General features: G+C 41.6%; 2 protein-coding genes across 7 annotated transcripts in view; one reads left to right on the top strand and one right to left on the bottom strand.

The window, feature by feature from the left end:
- The window catches only part of RBBP5 (RB binding protein 5, histone lysine methyltransferase complex subunit), a 157,367-nt gene that overhangs the window by 108,260 nt on the left and 28,861 nt on the right, over positions 1–20,246 (top strand). For 3 of the 6 annotated variants that reach the window (XM_068269589.1, XM_068269586.1, XM_068269587.1), the window contains one exon: positions 12,032–12,111. The exons of 2 other annotated variants lie outside the window; for them this stretch is intronic. In XM_068269589.1, the coding sequence (XP_068125690.1) occupies positions 12,032–12,104 (73 nt within the window). In that variant the 3' untranslated portion in view covers positions 12,105–12,111. Of the gene's footprint in view, positions 1–12,031; positions 12,112–19,384; positions 19,498–20,246 lie in introns of all 6 variants that reach the window. One more of the 6 variants, XR_011026365.1, reaches the window with a different exon arrangement.
- The window catches only part of CNTN2 (contactin 2), a 146,488-nt gene continuing 140,484 nt past the window's right edge, over positions 14,243–20,246 (bottom strand). The window contains exons 22-23 of the mRNA XM_068269585.1: positions 19,638–19,806; positions 14,243–15,348 (exon numbers count right to left, since the gene is read on the bottom strand). Of these exons, the coding sequence (XP_068125686.1) occupies positions 15,245–15,348; positions 19,638–19,806 (273 nt within the window). The 3' untranslated portion in view covers positions 14,243–15,244. The remainder of the gene's footprint in view (positions 15,349–19,637; positions 19,807–20,246) is intronic.

The raw sequence follows: 20,246 nt of genomic DNA on the forward strand, positions 1-20,246 counted from the left end.
TATTTTTACACATACCCATGCTGGGTGGGAGAAATACCTCTGTAAATGACAATCTTTTGATTTTTTTACACACAATTGTCCATTTACAGAGGTATTTCTCCCACCCAGCATGGGTATGTGTAAAAATACACCCCAAAACACATTGTACTACTTCTCCCGAGTATGGCGATACCACATGTGTGGCACTTTTTTGCACCCTAACTGCGCTAAAGGGCCCAAAGTCCAATGAGTACCTTTAGGATTTCACAGGTCATTTTGAGAAATTTCGTTTCAAGACTACTCCTCACGGTTTAGGGCCGCTAAAATGCCAGGGCAGTATAGGAACCCCACAAATGACCCCATTTTAGAAAGAAGACACCCCAAGGTATTCCGTTAGTAGTATGGCGAGTTCATAGAAGATTTAATTTTTTGTCACAAGTTAGCGGAAATTGATTTTAATTGTGTTTTTTCACAAAGTGTCATTTTCCGCTAACTTTTGACAAAAAATAAAATCTTCTATGAACTCACCATACTCCTAACGGAATACCTTGGGGTGTCTTCTTTCTAAAATGGGGTCATTTGTGGGGTTCCTATACTGCCCTGGCATTTTAGGGGCCCTAAACCGTGAGGAGTAGTCTTGGAACGAAATTTCTCAAAATGACCTGTGAAATCCTAAAGGTACTCATTGGACTTTGGGCCCTTTAGCGCAGTTAGGGTGCAAAAAAGTGCCACACATGTGGTATCGCCGTACTCAGGAGAAGTAGTATAATGTGTTTTGTGGTGTATTTTTACACATACCCATGCTGAGTGGGAGAAAGATCTCTGTAAATGGACAATTGTGTGTAAAAAAAATTAACAAATTGTCATTTACAGAGATATTTCTCCCACCCAGCATGGGTATGTGTAAAAATACACCCCAAAACACATTATACTACTTCTCCTGAGTACGGCAATACCACATGTGTGGCACTTTTTTGCAGCCTAACTGCGCTAAGGGGTCCAAAGTCCAATGAGCACCTTTAGGCTTTACAGGGGTGCTTACAATTTAGCACCCCCCAAAATGTCAGGACAGTAAACACACCCCACAAATGACCCCATTTTGGAAAGTAGACCCTTCAAGGTATTCAGAGAGGGGCATGGTGAGTCCGTGGCAGATTTCATTTTTTTTTTGTCGCAAGTTAGAAGAAATGGAAACTTTTTTTTTTCTCACAAAGTGTCATTTTCCGCTTACTTGTGACAAAAAATAATATCTTCTATGAACTCACTATGCCTCTCAGTGAATACTTTGGGATGTCTTCTTTCCAAAATGGGGTCATTTGGGGGGTATTTATACTATCCTGGAATTCTAGCCCCTCATGAAACATGACAGGGGGTCAGAAAAGTCAGAGATGCTTGAAAATGGGAAAATTCACTTTTTGCACCATAGTTTGTAAACGCTATAACTTTTACCCAAACCAATAAATATACACTGAATGGGGTTTTTTTTTATCAAAAACATGTTTGTCCACATTTTTCACGCTGCATGTATACAGAAATTTTACTTTATTTGAAAAATGTCAGCACAGAAAGTTAAAAAAATCATTTTTTTGCCAAAATTCATGTCTTTTTTGATGAATATAATAAAAAGTAAAAATCGCAGGAGCAATCAAATAGCACCAAAAGAAAGCTTTATTAGTGACAAGAAAAGGAGCCAAAATTCATTTAGGTGGTAGGTTGTATGAGCGAGCAATAAACTGTGAAAGCTGCAGTGGTCTGAATGGAAAAAAAGTGGCCGGTCCTTAAGGGGTAGAAAGCCCTAGGTCCTCAAGTGGTTAAAGAGGAGCTGTTAGGTATAAGGTCTCAGAGAAAAAAAACACATATATCAGTAGCTAAATATTGGCTGTACTTACATTACATATGCATTTCACTGTCCACGTTTGGATTTCACAGAATTTTTATATAGTATTTGCAGAGAATGATGCTCCTGACAGCTCATGGCAGGTTCCATGTTTGTCTGTCTCCTATGAAGCTAATTGTGTCGTCATGTCCTCCCTGCTTCCTGATGATTCGACTCACAAAAAAGATCCTAATGGTTCATGATCCGGACAACACTACTGTGCAGTGAATATTAATTAGCCATGTGGCTAGGAACAATAGCGGACTCATGCACTATACTCTAACGGAACATATGCCGTGATTTTTCAGTGCTGTGAGCTGGGCTGAGTTACAAGCTGCTGTAACTTGGGCCTGTAACGTCTCACTAGCAGCCGAGGGGAGGACCCAAGGTGGGAAGAAGCAGCCCCAGAATGCTTTGCCTGTATGTTTTGCGGCCTCTCGTACTTTTAAGAGCTTGGGAATAACAGCCTTGCCGTTCAGCACACATCAAAAGTAAGAGAGATTTTTAACTTCAGTATTGCCTTTTTGGCTTCCTTATAAACTGTTTAACACAGGAGAATAGAGGTTTAAATTAGCTTTTGCAGCCTGACAGTTACTCTTTAAAGCCGCTATCGAAGCATCCTGGGCCTCCATAACACCTGAGCAGTGCCACAGGCTGATTGCCTCCATGCCACGCCGCATTGAAGCAGTCATTTCTGCAAAAGGATTTCCGACCAAGTAGTGCATAACTGAACATAATTATTTGAAGGTTGACTTTTTTTTGTTTTAAAAACACTTTTCTTTTATTGGTCGGATGAAATATGCTAATTTTTTGAGATAGGAATTTTGGGTTTTCATGAACTGTATGCCAAAATAATCAATATTAAAACAATAAAAGGCTTGAACTACTTCAGTTGTGTGTAATGAATCTAAAATATATGAAAGTCTAATGTTTATCAGTACATTACAGAAAATAATGAACTTTATCACAATATGCTAATTTTTTTAGAAGGACCTGTATGCCCCCTTGTGTTTGTTTCCCTCCATGAGACACTCCTTTGGTACAAAATGATAGAGACATTATGCAAAGGCAGGCGCGTTCAAACTAAACCATCTTCTTCATGTATGACTATTGTGCCTCCACAAAGTGAAGGTATTCATATTTGCCTTAAAGGGATACTTAAGTCAGGGCTAAAAAATGAGGTTAACTCACCTGGGGCTTCCCTCAGCCCCCTGCAGCTGATCGGTGCCCTCGCAGCTCCGGTCCGATGCTCCCGGACCCGCCGGCGACTACTTCCGGTTTCGCCGTCACCGGCCGACAGGCATGGGAACGCGAGTGATTCTTCTATACTGCTATTGCGGCCTTCTTGCCTGTCGGCCGGTGACGGCGAAACCGGAAGTCGTCGCCGGTGGGTCCAGGAGCATCGGACCGGAGCTACGAGGGCACCGATCAGCTGCAGGGGGCTGAGGGAAGCCCCAGGTGAGTTAACCTCATTTTTTAGCCCTGACTTAAGTATCCCTTTAAGTAGTCATGGAGAGCAATGCTTGACTTGCTAATCAGATATATGATAATGAGATGAAGAAGCATCTTCTAATGGTTACAATCGTTCTTCAATTACTTATTAGAATTATAGACTGCTATTGTGGTGACAGTCCTAACAGTGTGCTTACTGTATGTCGCCACCACTGAAAATATATTCACCCTCAGATTTTATTGTTGGGAGGGTTAGTAGCGATCATCTTATAAATAATACTTTGATATCTTCCTATATTCACTGAAGATTTTTAGAGATTGTCTCTGTGCTTTACCATTATTCCCATGGGAGCTGGTTTCTATTTTTATATACTGGTATTATATTATGGGAATTGTAAAGTTGCAAGATCGTTAACATTTTTAAGCAATTAAGGAATAGAAGAAGGTTAGTGATTATACAGAAGATGAGATTTATGCCCTTTATAATCATCAACATGGTCAGCTTTAGATTAATCCCTGATGATAAATATGCTATGAGAAAAATGAAACCCTTTGAAAAGCTCTACATGAGGAAGGAAATAATAAGCATGCTTGTCTAAGGTTTATAAAACCGTAAAGTATGAATAAGAGCCCGTTTCCACTATAGCGAACCGCATGCGGATTCGCATAGGCAATGCAAGTGGATGGGGCTGTTTCCACTTGTGCGTCTGCGGGAGCGTTTTTGTGTGCGGCTGAAATCTGCACGGCAGAGCCGTCAGATTTCGCGTGCGAGAGGAATGCATGCGAATCGCCGCTAATGTATTTTAAAAGGGAAATCGCATGCGGGTTGAGCATGCGTTTTTTGACGCAATTTCGCATGCAATTTCGCATAGGTGTTAATGTTAATTTACACAGGCAGTGACCTGGTTAAATTCGCATATACCCTTACCTATGCGAAATTGCGGCAAAACACATGCGGAATCACACCCGCATGCGATTTCGTCCGCGGTGAAATGCAGGCGATTCCGCACCGCACTAGTGGAAACGAGCCCTAAGGGTTTAATTACAGAAGCTCTTAGTGCGATGCTGGACAGCATGTTGGTGTCGTGGATAGCAGTCTAGCATTGCTAACACCCCACCCCCGGTTCAAATCTGGGCCAGGGCATTATCTGCATGAAATTGGTATGTTCAACGTCCATGCTTAAATGTGTTCCCTCCAGGTACTCTGGTTTCTTCCAAAAAACATACAGACAGGCTTATTGGATTCCCCAAAAATTTGCCGCCTTCTGCAATAAAAACCTAAAACAGTGGCTAACAATGATACAAATTTGATTGTGAGCATCTCTAAGAGACAGTTACATCATTATATACACAATGTAAAGCACTGTGGAATATTTCAGTGCTATACAAATGCTCAATAATATTAGCATATAGATATTGAGGAAAAAAATAGGCAAAATTGTTGGGTAAGGATACTTTGAAATATACATGTGACCTCTATTACATGTAGGGTTCAGAAAATGAAATATAAAAACTTAATGAGATGGTATGGAGATGTTTCCTGGCTCTGAAGCAGAGGGCTTGGAGATTGTGGGAGAGAGATGCATCCCCTCTCTATCTTTTGGCACTGTACCTGGATGAAAATGTTTTGGAAGGAAATTTTTGAGATGTGCAAGAACAAGTTGGATGTAGAAGTGGAATTAGATCTATTAATACTTCTACACATTATAATAAGATGCTTAAAGGACCACTGTCACGGAAAGCATACAATTTTAAATATTTGTAAACATATACAAATATAAAGTACATTTCTTCCAGAGTAAAATCTGGCCTAAATTACTTTTTTTCCTATGTTGCTGTCACTTACAGTAGGTAATAAAAATAAACAAATTAACAAAACCGACCCCCTCATGGGGGGTTCTCAGGGTTTTCGTTATTTTCAAAAGCACTTAGTGAATAGTTGCTCTGTCCAACTGCCAAAAAAGTGTACAGGGAGCAAGGCCAGCATCATTATATAAATCTTTTTCAAAAAGTGTCTTTATAAAGAATAAAGGCCATATAGTGAATCCCCCATGAAGACATGGACTAGCCCAAAACCTGCCAGTTCTGCCAGGTTTTTACTACCTATGGTAAGTGACAGCAACATAGGAGAAAAGTAATTTCTGGCTCATTTTACTCTGGAAGAAACGTACTTCTTATTTGTATATGTGTTTACATGTATTTTACATTTTACACGTTTTCACGATAGTGGTCCTTTAATGTAAGTTAAATGGCTTTTCTGCTAATACAGGCATTTAATGTGAGACAGATTTGTGGTTGATTGGTAGAGAGTGGACATCCGAGGAATAAGAGAATGGGATGAAGGATATGAGAGTGGGGGGGCGTGGTCTGGCTATGGAGCAGTGAGGACGCGCGGCTCCTGAGCTCCACAGAGTCCGATTATCCTGCATAATCCTGCCCGCTATAGACAGCCCTTTTCCCTGCTCTTGTGGCGGACAACTGCTGCTAAGCACCCCTGGCACTCTCGGAGGCACAAACATGGCATCCCCAAGGCTGGTTCGGCCGCAGCACGCCTGGCAAAATACGCACATGGCCCCAAAGATGGCGGCGGCACATCCTCCCCCTCCGCAGAATCCGCAGCACAGGACCCACTGGATGATACAATCCCACTGGAAGGGGTAGAGGAAGAAGCCTGCAGATCGCCTATACCACCGGCAACCGCCCGCAGTGAGTACACGCAGAATGCTGCGAACATAGGAGCTGAGCCTGGGGACAAGATGGCTGCGGATGCAGCACTAGGCCCAAATGCAGATGCGGAGCCTTTTAGAATGCAGCTTTTAGAGGCCATCCTGGAGCTAAAATCCTCCCTATCAGGCAAACTGGACTCCATACAATCAGAGCTGACATTTGTGAAAGCAGATATGCACAAACTTAGAGATCGCACCAGCGAGACAGAAAAACGCATAAGTAACCTAGAAGATGATATTAGGCCACTACAGTCAGATATGCATTACCACAATAAAATTACTGATGCTCACTCTTTCAAGCTTTCTGACCTTGAGAATAGATCTAGGCGGAATAACCTACGTTTCGTGGGATTCCCAGAAAAAGCTGAAGGTACTTCTGCTGAGGAGTTTCTGGAGGAATGGATCACCTCCTCCCTTTCTGAATTCAATCCCTCTAAGCTTTTCTCCATTGAAAGAGCCCACAGAATTCCTAGCGGCCCCCCTAAACCAGGCGCAGCTCCAAGACCCTTGATCGCTAAGTTTCTGAATTACAGAGACAAAACTGATATTCTGAGAGCAGCAAGAATAGCGAAAGCACCAATTCAATTTAATGGGGCGGATGTCCATATATACCATGATTTTTCAGTGGATGTACAAAAACAAAGACTTGCATTTCTGGATGTTAAAAAAATTCTTCGAGATAAAAGTATAAGTTACAGCATGATGTTCCCAGCTAAGCTGCGTGTTGTGCATGAAGAACGTGTTTTGTTTTTTACCGATCCGCATGACGCAGTTAAGTGGCTGGGATCGATTGGCATGGACAGGCCTAGAATCTCCCCACCAGCACGGCGCCGTGTTCACTAACCTAAAAGATCATACCTAAGCCATATACAGCCTCATGATACCTAGGCTCCTTGTATGCTCTAATGCTATAAGTTCACTGATATTTCTGTGCCTTCCAAGTACTGCGTGTTATAATAGAATATATAGCAATAAGGTGAATGCTAAAAGACATGATCTTATTATATGTGCCATATTTTCAGGAACTGCGGTACCTTTAAAAACACGTATGTTTGGAACTACCTAACAGCTATGCAGCAAATACATATTTGGTCAAATGGCAGATGTACTATCTCTGCTCTGGTTATAATACTTATGACTTTGAGTTATGTTTTCTGGTCATTATATATGATGGCAGCGGTGTGTGATATAAGGAGTCAATACTACGAAGCCTTATTTAATAGCTGTCTGTGAAATGTATGTTTCTCTGGACTCTGGAGCTAACATCTCTAGCTAACGTCTCTGTATGCTGCAGGGGTTTGGGTTTAAGGCGGGTTGTAGTTTTAGACAGCTTGCGGGGTGGGTTGAGGTTGGTTGGGATATGTTTCTCCCCTTTTTAATGACAGTGCAATTATATGTATTAATGTCTCTATTGGCTGTAGAATATGCGAGTCCATTTATGTCTCCACTGTTCTTTGACAATGGCTGACTTTAAAATACTGTCCTGGAACGTAAGAGGCATGAACCATCCCATCAAGCGTCGCCTGGTATTTGATTACATGAAAAAACATAATCCTTGTGTTATGTGTCTTCAGGAGACACATTTAGTCGGAGCAAAACTAGCGTGCCTTAGGAAACCCTGGATAGCGAATGTATATGCCGCACAGCACTCCAATTATTCTAGAGGCACTGTCATTTTAATTGCAAAAAAAGCACCAATCAAAGTCGTGTCTGTGCACTCTGACCATTTGGGCAGATTTGTTATTATACAATTTACTGTGGAAGGTCGTATGCTGACAATTGCATCTGTGTATGTCCCCCCACCATTTCATGTCTCTGTCCTGGAAAAAATGTTCTCGCATATTTACGATATGCCCCCTGCCCCCATTCTTCTTTGTGGGGACTTTAATACTATTCTTGATCCTACTTTGGATAAATCCAGTTCGGGTGAACAAAGGGGCTATAATTCCTTTAAAGATTGGGTTCAGAAGCATTGCCTTCATGATATATGGCGTTGGAGTAACCCAAATAAAACCACCTTCTCCTCCTTCTCTGATCCCTCCAGATCCATGTCGCGAATAGATATGATGCTAGGCACATATGATCTACTTTCTAAAATTAACAGCATTAACTATCTGCCTCATGGAATTTCAGATCACTCTCCTATGATTGGTACATTGCTAGCTGGCTCAGGACCTGGGATTAGGGGTATGAGATTGGGAGTTAAATGGTTACAAGATCAAACAGTACTAGATCACTGTAAAAACCAAATGGCTGAGTACTGGCATCTGAATCAGGGGTCTGCCTCCATGGATATAGTATGGGATGCTTCGAAGGCCGCTCTGCGGGGTCACTTTGGGCACATAAAAGGGATTATACTTAAAAATGATGAAGCTTACATAATTGCTACTGAGGCATCGATGTTAGCGGCAAGGGAAACTTTTGAGTTATCTCGTTCAATGGATAGTTATCAGGCCTGGATCGGGGCTAGACGAGCTCATGAGCTGAAACTACTAAATAGAGCAAAACGTAAAGAATTCATAGGTCATCAAAAATTGTTCGAATGGGGCAATAAATCCAGTAAAATTCTGGCTAATTTAGTTAAAACTCAATCACCCTCTATTGCAATCCCCAGAATCCTCTCTGCTAACAATTGCGAACTATCCACTACCACAGAAATTTTGAGAGAATTTAAAGAATTCTATAGCAACCTGTACAGGGGTTCCCCGGCCCCAAACTGAGTCTGTATATCTCAATTCTTAAGCAATTGCCAGCTGCCAGTGGTAGATAAGACAGACAAATTACTGCTAGATGCTTCACTTACCCTTGAAGAAATTTCTTTGGCCATAAACAATCTTAAACCCAACAAGACCCCGGGACCTGATGGGATACCGGCAGAGTGGTATTTGAAGAGTAAAACAATATCTGCCCCGGCACTACTTAAAACTTTCAATGGAGCGTTCGACTCTGGATGCCTGCCTGTCTCCATGAGGGAAGCACATATCACTCTCCTCCTGAAGCCAGGTAAGGACCTGGACACCTGCGACTCCTATAGACCCATATCTCTATTAAATTCGGATGTGAAAATACTTGCTAAGGTCCTAGCAAACCGCCTGAAATTAATAATCGGGAAATTGGTATTTCAAGATCAAACAGGTTTTATTCCTGCAAGATCCACTAAATTAAACCTCAGAAGGCTATTTGTTAACCTCCAGCACTCACATTGCAATTCGGGATCCAGAACCCTTTTAGCACTGGATACAAATAAGGCTTTCGACACTGTCTCCTGGCAATACCTTTGGACAGTGTTGGATGCCTTTCAGATTGGTGCCACCTTTAAGAAATGGGTACAACTTTTATACACTGACCCTGTGGCACGCGTTATTGTAAACAACCAACTCTCAGACCAGTTCCCCATAAACAGAGGCACACAGCAGGGTTGTCCCTTGTCACCGCTTCTTTTTGCACTGGCAATGGAACCTCTGGCTGCATATATACTGGAGGATCGGGGTATTGGTGGGTGGATAATCAGTAAAGTACATGAGAAAATTTCCCTATATGCGGACGACGTCCTGTTATATCTTGACAATCCGGGATCCTCGTTGCGGAGGGTGCTGGAGGTTTACGAGATGTTTGGAGGTATATCTGGCTTAAAGGTTAATTGGACGAAATCAATACTATTCTATGTGGACCCAGTGCCCCCTGAGTCACTGTTGCCCAATCAGCCTTTACAAATTGTCCCCTCATTTAAATATCTAGGCATTAATATTTCAAGACGTAATGAAGACTATATAAAATACAATCTCTCCCCAGTACTACATAAGGGCCTGTACACACTGCTGCGCTTGCGTTGCGTTTTTAAAAACGCATGCGTTTTTAAAAACGCAAGGTCTTTTGAAAAAGAATGAAAATCGTGATGACTTGTACACACTGGTGCGATGCGTTTTTAGAAAAACGCAATCGCAGTGCCTGCTGCGCTTTTTTAAGCGCAGCGCATTAAAAACGCATGCGCTTGCGTTTTTGCCTGCGTTTTTCAGAAGTCAGTATCCCAGAAGACTCTGCAATCTCCTGATTCCTGTTGAAATGTAAACTAGAAAAAAAACAAAGGATTCTTTAGCCAATCAGCAATTACAAGAAAAACGCAAACGCACAAAAAACGCAGGCAAAAGCGCATGCGTTTTTAAAACTACAGGCACTTTAAAAACGCATGCGCTTGCGATTTTGCTTGCGTTTTTCAGTGTGTACAGGCCCTTACATTGAAGGTAAACCAAAAAGTTGGTCCACACTGCCCTTGGACTTGCTCGGAAGAGTAAATATAATCAAAATGATTATTGCCCCCAAGCTTCTATATATTTTATTAATGGCACCCTGCTGGATTCATGAATCCCACTTCCGCAACATTAATACTTTAGTACAGCACTTCCTTTGGGTAGGCAAATCACCTAGATTATCACTAGATACTTTACGAATGCCAACTAACCTGGGGGGCCTAGCCCTGCCGCACTTCCAACTGTATTACTTGGCTGCAAAAACGTACCTATGTTAGACGCTGGTTGCACTGCATTAGAGATGATGCCTCTATTGACACCGAAGCTGATATAGCTACGTCATATGAGTCGTTATGCAACGTTATATATAGGGGTAGCACCGTTATACCAGGGGAAAATCCAATCTTGAAGACTTCCCTTAAGATTTTTTATAAATCCATGAAGATTGCAGGTGAAAAAATTGATAAATGCTCCCCTAGCTCCCCATTATGGTGTAATCAGCGCTTACCAGAATTCTCAACTATGGATGGGGCAGATTTTTGGATCCAGAGGGGGGTAAAATACATACATCAACTTTATCAGGATGGTATCTTTAAAACATGGTCTCAAATGGTATCTGAATTCCAGTTACCCAGATAGTCTAAATTTAGGTACTTTCAAATTAGGCATGCAGCTATGTCCCAATTTAAGTCCCTACAAGTGCAACTAACTGCAGGGGTCGTAGAAAGCTGGCTATTAGCCAAAGATGATGTAGGACTCATTTCTAAATTCTACTCCAATCTTATCACTTACAAGTACTCGCTCCGTCTGAGTAAGTCCAGGGCATTGTGGGAAAACTGGGGAGAAGAAATAACGCGGGAAGAATGGGCAGACTTCGCTGAAACTTACATGAGGTCAGTTATATGCTCTAGGGATAAACTCATTCAGCTACGCTGGTTTCACCAGGTGTATTATACACCAGTTAAAATTGCGAAATTTGCTAGGGGTGCCAGTGATGTATGCTGGAGGTGTGGACACAGCCCTGGTACCTTTCAACACATGGTGTGGGACTGTAGTATAATACAAGTATTTTGGCAGGAGATATCACTCTTTATAAATAATGTACTGGAAATCTCCACAGTATCCTCATATAAGGCTTATTTACTAGGTATGATAGATAATTCGCCTTTAAGTAAACATAAAACAACCCTGGTTAGATTGCTATTATTCTATGCCAAAAAAGCCATCGCTCTTGAATGGAAAAACTCCTTAGCTCCCTCCATTAACCTATGAAAGAACTTAATTAATAATGCCCTCCCTTTATATAAGCTAACATGGATGGCCAGGGGGTCTTCAGCTAAATTTGACAAAGTGTGGAAAAAATGGATAGATGCTTCAGAATCAGCTATCGATCACCTAGATATAAACCCACATATTTTAGATACCTTGTAATTTTCTGATAAGAAGGGTTTGGTTTTGCTCCATTAAAGGCCATCATATGTATGATTTCATCAAGTATTCATTTGCTAAAAGTACTCTAACTCAGCCTATGGTCTCTAACGTGTACTACACAGAAATTCCATAAATATGTGCTTGTTTCTCGCAATTTATGCTTACGGCTATATAGCCTGTGCAACTGTACTTTTTAGCCACTGTCATTGATTGGGGATAATGTTTTGTCTTGTTTTGTTTTGTTCATCTGTACAAATGTCTAAGAAATCAATAAAAAAAAAAGGATGTGAGAGTGGTACTTTTTTTTTTTTCCCATTGAGTTATCTTAGGCAAACAGTACCCCTTCACAAAACTCCAGGGAGAAGGAGAAAACAGCAGTGGAAGTTTACCTGAAATTAAGGTATTTACTAAGTTATTTAGTCCCTTCTTCAAATACTTTTGGAAGGGTGCTCAGTTCAGATGCCTAGTTCAGCTTTGAAGCCTCATTCCCATTGCGTTCCGATAGCGTGTCCGTTCGCATTGGCATTTTTTTTCCCTTTACCAATGCTTGGGTGGGCGATGCGGTTTTGTTAAAAGCGCTTTTCTAAGTGCTTTTCCAGAGAGGTTTTTTAATTCACTCCCTGATGCAAGTCAGGAAGTGAACTCTTTGATCCGGAAAATAATAAATACAATGTATTTATTAAAGACGCAATCGCTGCACAAAGCAATTTTGTGAGTGTTTTGCATTTATCCTTTACCTTCCATTCAGGGCAAATCGCCCAGAAAATAGTCCATGCAGCGCTTATGTCAACTGACAGCGCACGGAACGCCCCTATCTATACTACACCATAGGAAAGCACAGTGTAACAGCTTTTAGGGTGCTTTGAAAAATCGTCAGCCCTTAAAGACCAAAAGCGCCTCTAGTGTGAACAAGCCCTTAAATCATTTTCTCTGAAATGCCTCCTGCTCTGCTTCTGAGCAGTGAGCCCTGGTGCATACTGTGGCAATCTCGGATGTAATGTCTTGGGTTGTTCTTCTTAGTTTAGACTGAAAAATTGCACTTGACTTATTGAATAATAAAGCTGCACATCAGTTCATACTCTCCATGTAAATGTCCACTATCTAGAGACTGATTCAGTCAAGCCCACTAGTTTACGGTTAATTAGCTGCCAGCTGGTTGGTTAACAAGCAGCCACAGGGCTTGATTGGCCCAGTTTCAAGTCAGCGGAAATTTGCATTGTCTAAATCAGGGGGTATGAAATTCACATACAAAGTGGGCCGAAAATTGAGCTCTGGGACCAAGTTGCGGGCCAATATCAGTGTCTAGTGGCCACCTCTCTCCCTTACACAGTATCCTTATGTTTAGTGCCTCCCTCCTTCCCCTATAGGGTTCTCTGGTGTCTAATGGCCCTCCTCCCTCATCTATACAGTTCCTTGGTAATAAGTGCTTTTTCCCTCCCCATATGGGTCCCTGGTGATCTAAGGCTTACCCTCCAATATAGATTCTCTGGTGATCCTAAGTGAGCCAAACAATGCACAGTGGGAAAACCACCAGAGGGCCAAATATGATGGCTCCGAGGGCCAGATTTGGTTCACGGGCCAGAGTTTGACATGTATGGTCTAGATTGAATATCATCTCTGTTGAACAGCACATCAATTCTAACAATTTACAGTAATTATATACAGTGTATACACCCCTGCAATTTTTTTTTGTAAAAGAAACCACAATAAATTTCAAAACATTTTCCCATGTTACCTATAAATCTGTACAATTCAATCAATTGGGTTGCATTATTTGTACATCCAACATTTCAAAGATGACACCCAGAGCAGTGTAGGAGGAGGCGCACAACTTGCTCAGCTATCATTCCCCTATTGTGTTTGAAGCAGAGAGAAATAAGAAACGGGGATACCTGGCAGTGACTGCAAGCCAGGTAACTAGAGATTAAGATGTTAGGGGCCCTGGGGTGCCTCTTTTTCTAGGTACACGCCATACAATTTTTTTTAGCAGATTTACATGCCAGATCAATTATTTCCAACATGTCCAATTTGAATTTCCATACATTTTTGTGATTTTCATGTTTTTTTCGATTTTTTTTAAAGCGATATTTATAGAACTGAACAAAAATTGATTGGAAAAGCGGTTAAAAAAATCATCAAAGCGGATCAAAATTCAGATCGGACATGTTGGAAATAATCGATTTACCTGCCAGAGAATTGTATGGTGTGTACCTAGAATTAGTTTAATAGCAATCACTGTGTGACGGCTAGGGTGGGATGGATGGGGGCACACTTTAGTGTCTTAGCCTTGGGTGCTGGAGGACCTTGTCCCAACTCTAGTACGAGTTGATTTACATCAAATGTTATTGTTCAAATAGTGTTAGAATGAGCTGGCAGAATTATTTCAGCTTCCATGTAAGAGCGTAAAGTAATAAGTTATCTGAATAACCACATTACCAGATATCAATGGAGAAAGAGAATAGGAAAAAATGGAAAAAAAGCAACTTTATGGAAAAAGTCTTGAACTTTATAATGCATGTACACATGGCTTAATAAGACAACACTTTCCAATAAGTCTTATCAAAAAAGAACTTGTGATCTTCATCGCACACACTAAACAAAAATACCCTTTCACTGATATCAAAATCCTGCAGTCCTCTGTAGATGCCAATGCATCAATTTTTAGCATTCTGAAAAGATAACGGTGCTTTTAACACTTTTTGGACAGAAAATTTTAAAAGTGGACTTTAAGCAATAAACTAAAAATGTATTGCTTTCCCGCTAGTAGCTGATGAATACTTGCATATTTCTGCACCAAACTCTACAGCTTTATCTCCTCCTCTGTTCTACTAACAGCAAAGTTAACTTTGTTTACCCATCAGCCTCTATTGCTCCTTTGTACATGCTGTATTAGCCCTCAGATTCTTTCCTCAACTGATGCAGCGCCTCTACTGTGTTTCTGATGTTTGCGCCAAGTGTTGGAAATGTAGGATAGTTTTAGGACCAATTGTGAGGTCTGTAAATAAGAAGACCTACCATATCTGTGTAGTTCCTGTGTTAGCAGAAAAACGTGTACAGCAGCGCAGGTGCTGAAGCTGCACCCAGAAATCCGTGCAGGCACACCGCATGTAGTCAGAGGCACTTTACCATCTAGTGAAATCTTGTTATAGAAGTACAATTAGCAATTTGATTTAGTTGTATTTCTGCCAAGAATCTACTTTTAAAGTTTTCTGTAAAGAAAGCTGCTTATGCACAGTTATCCTTTAAAGAGTCACAGATGAGATAATTAGAGCACATCTTCTAAGATTTCAGTCATTTAACACATCTGTGTTTATATCTGAAGGCTTGGGGGAAAACATGCACTACCATTAAAGGCTAAGGTTGAGAATTGCTGTTCTGGAGGGCATTCACTTTTTCAGCAAAAGGGTCATTTTCTATCCTTAGTCATCATGTAGAAAAATGCTGCTTTTTGCTTTTGGGTCTCCTGGCTTCAAGGAAGAGAACAGCTGTGGATTACAAGAAAACTTCCCATCTACAGTATTACAAAAGATGTCTCAGACTGCCAGATATCTGAGAAGCAGGAAAACAGCAGCAGAGGTGATCAATGGGTCTTGCTTCAGTAAACCTGGAGTGGAATTCTCTACCATCATACCAGTGCCTGAGAACAAGAAGAAATCGTTACATTTATTAATGGAGTAAAACATCAGTTTTTTTTTTCCTTTAAACATTTGTACTTTTAAAGTGTATCTGAAGTGGCCATAAACGTTGTAAACAGAACATATCCCATATGTACTGGGGCTTGTGCACTCTCACTGCGCACTATATATTTTTATATTGTTGTTTTTGGAGTAATACCTACTGATACATTTCTGCCTGAGGAGTCTGCAACAGCTTAACTTGGATCCCACTCTCCGCCCACTTTGCAACATCATTCCCATTCAACCTCCCCATGCCACACCTTAGGAGAGGGAGGTGAGCAGGAACTTGCGTCTCACTATGGGCAGGGGCTGGTCGCTATGGGCAATTCCTGTTACATTCTGCTTTATCTAGTGCATACTGGTATGAATTACATCACCATAAGAACTAAGAAGGAATGGATCATGCACCGTGCTGGGCTCACAAGCCCCAATACAGAGGGGATATGTTAGGCTTTTAAAGTTTGTTCCCATTTGTTTGCGTTAAGGCCTTTTTAACATTGGAGCGTGAAGAACAGAGGCGCCAGTTCAGGATAAAAACCATTTAAGGCCATGTTCACATTAGCAAATGCAGACGGCCGTGCGTTCGGAACGCAACACATACGAATGCACGCCATCTGTGTTTGTATGCAGTGCGTGGCTGATCCCATTCACTGAAGTAAATGGGTCAGCCGCGCGTTTCTGCAAAAAATGCGTGCAGCATGCGTTCCCGGACCGCACTGGTCCAGAACACATGCAGTGTGAACATCAGACAGTACAGTCTATGCACTGTCTGATGTCGTGTGTGTCTGCCTCCTGCACGCGCTTCCGAAACGCGGATGGGACCGCGTGCAGTGTGAACGGGGCCTTAAATAGGAAGGTAGTGGTGGACTTCCCTCTCCCAAGTGAGGTGGTACCTCTCCCCAACACTTAGGGATGGTAAGTCTACCATTATCTCCCTATTTTCTGAACTGGCATCTCTGTTCTTCAAGCTGTGTATAAGTCCACCATGGTGGAGAGGTACTACCCCTTTTCCTTTTGACAATCTTAACCCAAGTGGGGTTGGGTCTACTCTACACTTGCCCTCATAGTGGTTGCCAGTGGTAACCCAATTTTGTGAGTCTTATTACATATATGTTTATTATCTTGGTTTTGAATACTGTACTACACTACATTGGGCTCTCAATTTCTTTCTCTTTTTAACATTGGAGGCTGAACTCTGAGCTTGTTAGGCAATTCGGTCTCCTGTCTGCCTGACCCTGAGTGCATCCTGGCTGAAAGTTAATGAAGAATTGATGTAAAAAAAAAAAAAATATTTTTTTTACAATATTAATTTATAAATTATTTAGTCAGTGTTTGCTCAAATCTCTCCTCTTCCTGATTTACTTTCTGAAATGTATCATTCATGGCAACATCCTTAGTACTGGCAAGTGATCTCTGCTGAATGTTTTGTTTTCTGAGAGTTCTAAAGCCAGTAGAAGAGATCTCTTGTCTCCAAGAATTCGGGGGGGGGGGGGGGGGTTAGGAGAGAGAATTCTGCATAGAAAAAGCCAACGATAAGCCTCAGTGGGAGGTTGGGGTTACATGTTAATATACAACAATAGAAAGTTTTTCTGATGCTGAAACCAAGATATTTAACATAAAAGTGGCTATCCTTAATAAATTACTGCGTTCGCATGGCAGCGTTTGTAACCCCAAGTGTGCCAGCGTTTGACTCACAGGCCCATATGCAATTCACTTTTTTGTCCTGAGTTTTATCCTTGGTGCTATTTTCACACCTTGTAAAAAAAATGCCTTTTAAACCACCAGCAAGCACAAAGATAGTTAACCTCCTTAGCAGTATGCCCGACACTGTGTCAAGCATACTGCCGGCTGTCCCCAGGAGTCCCCCAGTATAATTTTTAGAGATCCCATGGCTGTAATGGCTTCAGCCAGCACTAGGCTAGCTAGCAGTGGTACTTTTGATCCCCCCGATCGCCCGCTTAATACATTACCCCTCCCCCTGGATCCAGTGATCACGCGGCCTTCCTGCACATCTCTGGTCCTCTCTATGGGGAGGATCGGGTCTGCGCATTATGTCATGTTCGATTCTCCCCATAGAGCAAAGCGGAGCTGTCCGGGGTGGCTGCGCCGATCGCTGGATCCAGGCTGGGTAATGTATTTAGTGGGCGCTCGGGGGGGGGGGGGGATCAAAAGTAATCGGGGATGCTGGCCACCACTGCTAGCTAGCCTAGTGCTAGCTAAAGCTATTACAGCCATGGGATCTCTAAAAATGATACTGGGGGACTCTTGGCTGCAAACCTTCCTGAGCGGCGTAACGCTCAGGAGGTTAAAATAATTTTGATAGTACTTTTTCATTTGTAAAATGCTGAAAACTTATTTTAAAGCCGATATGAAAATTATCTTCTAGGAGATAACTCAGCAGAAAAAAAGTTAATTGCATATTGGTGAGCACAATATGGTTACTCAGTAGCGTTAAAAAAATAAATAAAAAGTCAGCTCTGTATACAGATGTGACTCCGTACGGCGGCTGCTTCTGCATCTCTGTACTCGTATCCATGGATTCTGTCTTCTGCCTCCTTTCTTCTTGTACAGTATTGTGATTGCAGAGTCACTCACTGTTCGTTCCCCCTTTACCAAAAAATAGATCTTGTAGGCTGCGGCTGTTGCACAAGAATTTATACTGCATACTGCTGCAACGCTTAAACCTCCGCTTTGTAAATTTGCCTATTACTATTTAGTGCAGCTTTTATGGAACATTTTGTACTCAGTCCAGTGTTACTGTGTACTCAGAGGCGTATCTAGAGGGGTGCAGGCATGGCTCGTGCCATGGGCGCCACAGCACCATGGGCGCCTTGCCTGCCCCTGTTCTGCAACCCATGTCTGCCCTTGTGCGAGGTCTGCCCCTGTGCTGAGTCCCATGCCTGTCCCTGTACTGCACCACCATGCCTACCCCAGTGCTGAGCCACTATGCCTGCCCCCATGTGCACTTGGCTCAATGTTAAAAAGAGGACAAAGAGGAAATAAGAACAGATAATTCTCAAAAAGTATCTTCAGCAGTATCCAGACCCAAAAACATAGGCAACCATAACACATATACAAAAGAAAAGATGCTGTTTTTAGAGTGAAGGAAGCTCTGACCAGGAAGGGGGGTTTCAATGTTTGCCATAGGCGCTATATTACCCAGATACGCCCCTGTGTGTACTATTCAGCAAGCTGTGTGTTATTATGAGAGCTCTTATCAGATGTGCTTAGAGGGTCTCAGCGATGAATTAATGGGGTCAAAGAAGATGAGGGAAGCGTCTGGACCATCCCTCTAGAAAGGTAAAGGTGTGCAAAATGCCCCAAAGGAATTTATGTGGGAGAAACAAGTCAACCACTGCATGATCGCATGACACACCACAGATCCACTATTAACAGCAGGAGAAAGCATATTACAAAATATACTGATCTCCCAATACCAACACACTTTTGTTTACCTGGACACAGTTTAAGCGATTTTCGCGTCCCTGTATTAATGGGTGGCTTCAAATCGGGAAACATGAGACTAACACAAGAAACTAAGTTTATACATTGGTTCAAAACTGTAGAAGATGGTTTGAACAAGGACTCTAACTTCTTGTGCTGGTACGATGGGTTTTAAATGCCACAATTCTTTTAATTTAAATTTTTTTCTATCTTTTCATTCATTTTAGTGCCATATGCTGTGTACGATGGAATTCACTGTCACTATTCATTTTATTTGCTTTCAGGTGCTGGCTTTAAATGCCACAATTCTCTTAAGCTTAGAATTAATGGTGCATGTAACCAGGCCAGTTACAATTGGAATTAGGAATTTAAGATGTCTCCCCATCACCAGAGTCTGCTTTATGTCATGTTGAGGATTCTATTGATCTTATCAGTTTAGATAGAATGCCTGGGAAAGCCTCCTCAGTAACAGTTAAGGCATCTAATTACATTTATGTTTGCTAAAGAATGTTTCTCCTCTGTATGTCAGTGTATATAAGCTGTGTTTTTCAGTTTTGGCCAGGAACCAGTCCGACGAAGGCTTTTTATAAGTCGAAAGCTCACTGTTTATCCATCTCTAAGTTAGCCAATAAATGGTATCATCCTGATTCTAAACTTCTAGAAAGGTAAGTATCTCTCTACAATGTTAAGTATCTAATTTTCTTTCTTAATCCCACATTAGATTCAATTTAAACATTAGCATACATTGTACAGTATAACTTAGAGTATATATGTATTGAATGCAATAAGACAAAGGCACCATTACCTGAATCAGTGGGGATGTGCACTTCTGCTGGCTCTCCGTCACCACCCACACCAGTGGAACGTAGTTGTATAGTCACATGACTGGACCCTTCAAGAAGTGGTAACTCTGCTTGTGTCTTGCTAGTTACATACAGGGTAGGAACGGAATGTGAGTCCTGTCTGTAAAGTATCTAGACAAAATGCCATTCATTTACGTTAAAGAGGATTCTAAACATACATAGACCAAAATAAAAAACAAACATTCATAGTACAAAAGGCTCAAATAAAAAATATAACATTTTGGGATACATTAAAAAGGAAATAAAAACTTGGGATGCTAGCATAATATTGCCCCTGTTTAACTCTCTAGTAAGGCTGCATCTAGATTATGGGCACCGCATTACAGAAAGGATATTGCAGTTTTAGAGCCGGTGCGGAGATGAGCAACAAAATTAACGGGATGGAAGGTCTCACCTACTAGGAAAGGTTAGATAAACTGGGTTTATTTAGTCTGGCGAAATGACGCCTTAGAGGAGATCTAAATACATATACAGTGACTGGCAAAAGTATTCGGCCCCCTTGAAGTTTTCCACATTTTGTCACATTACTGCCACAAACATTAATCAATTGT

This window comes from Hyperolius riggenbachi, chromosome 2 (assembly GCF_040937935.1).
Source record: "Hyperolius riggenbachi isolate aHypRig1 chromosome 2, aHypRig1.pri, whole genome shotgun sequence".
Taxonomy (NCBI): Eukaryota; Metazoa; Chordata; class Amphibia; order Anura; family Hyperoliidae; genus Hyperolius; species Hyperolius riggenbachi.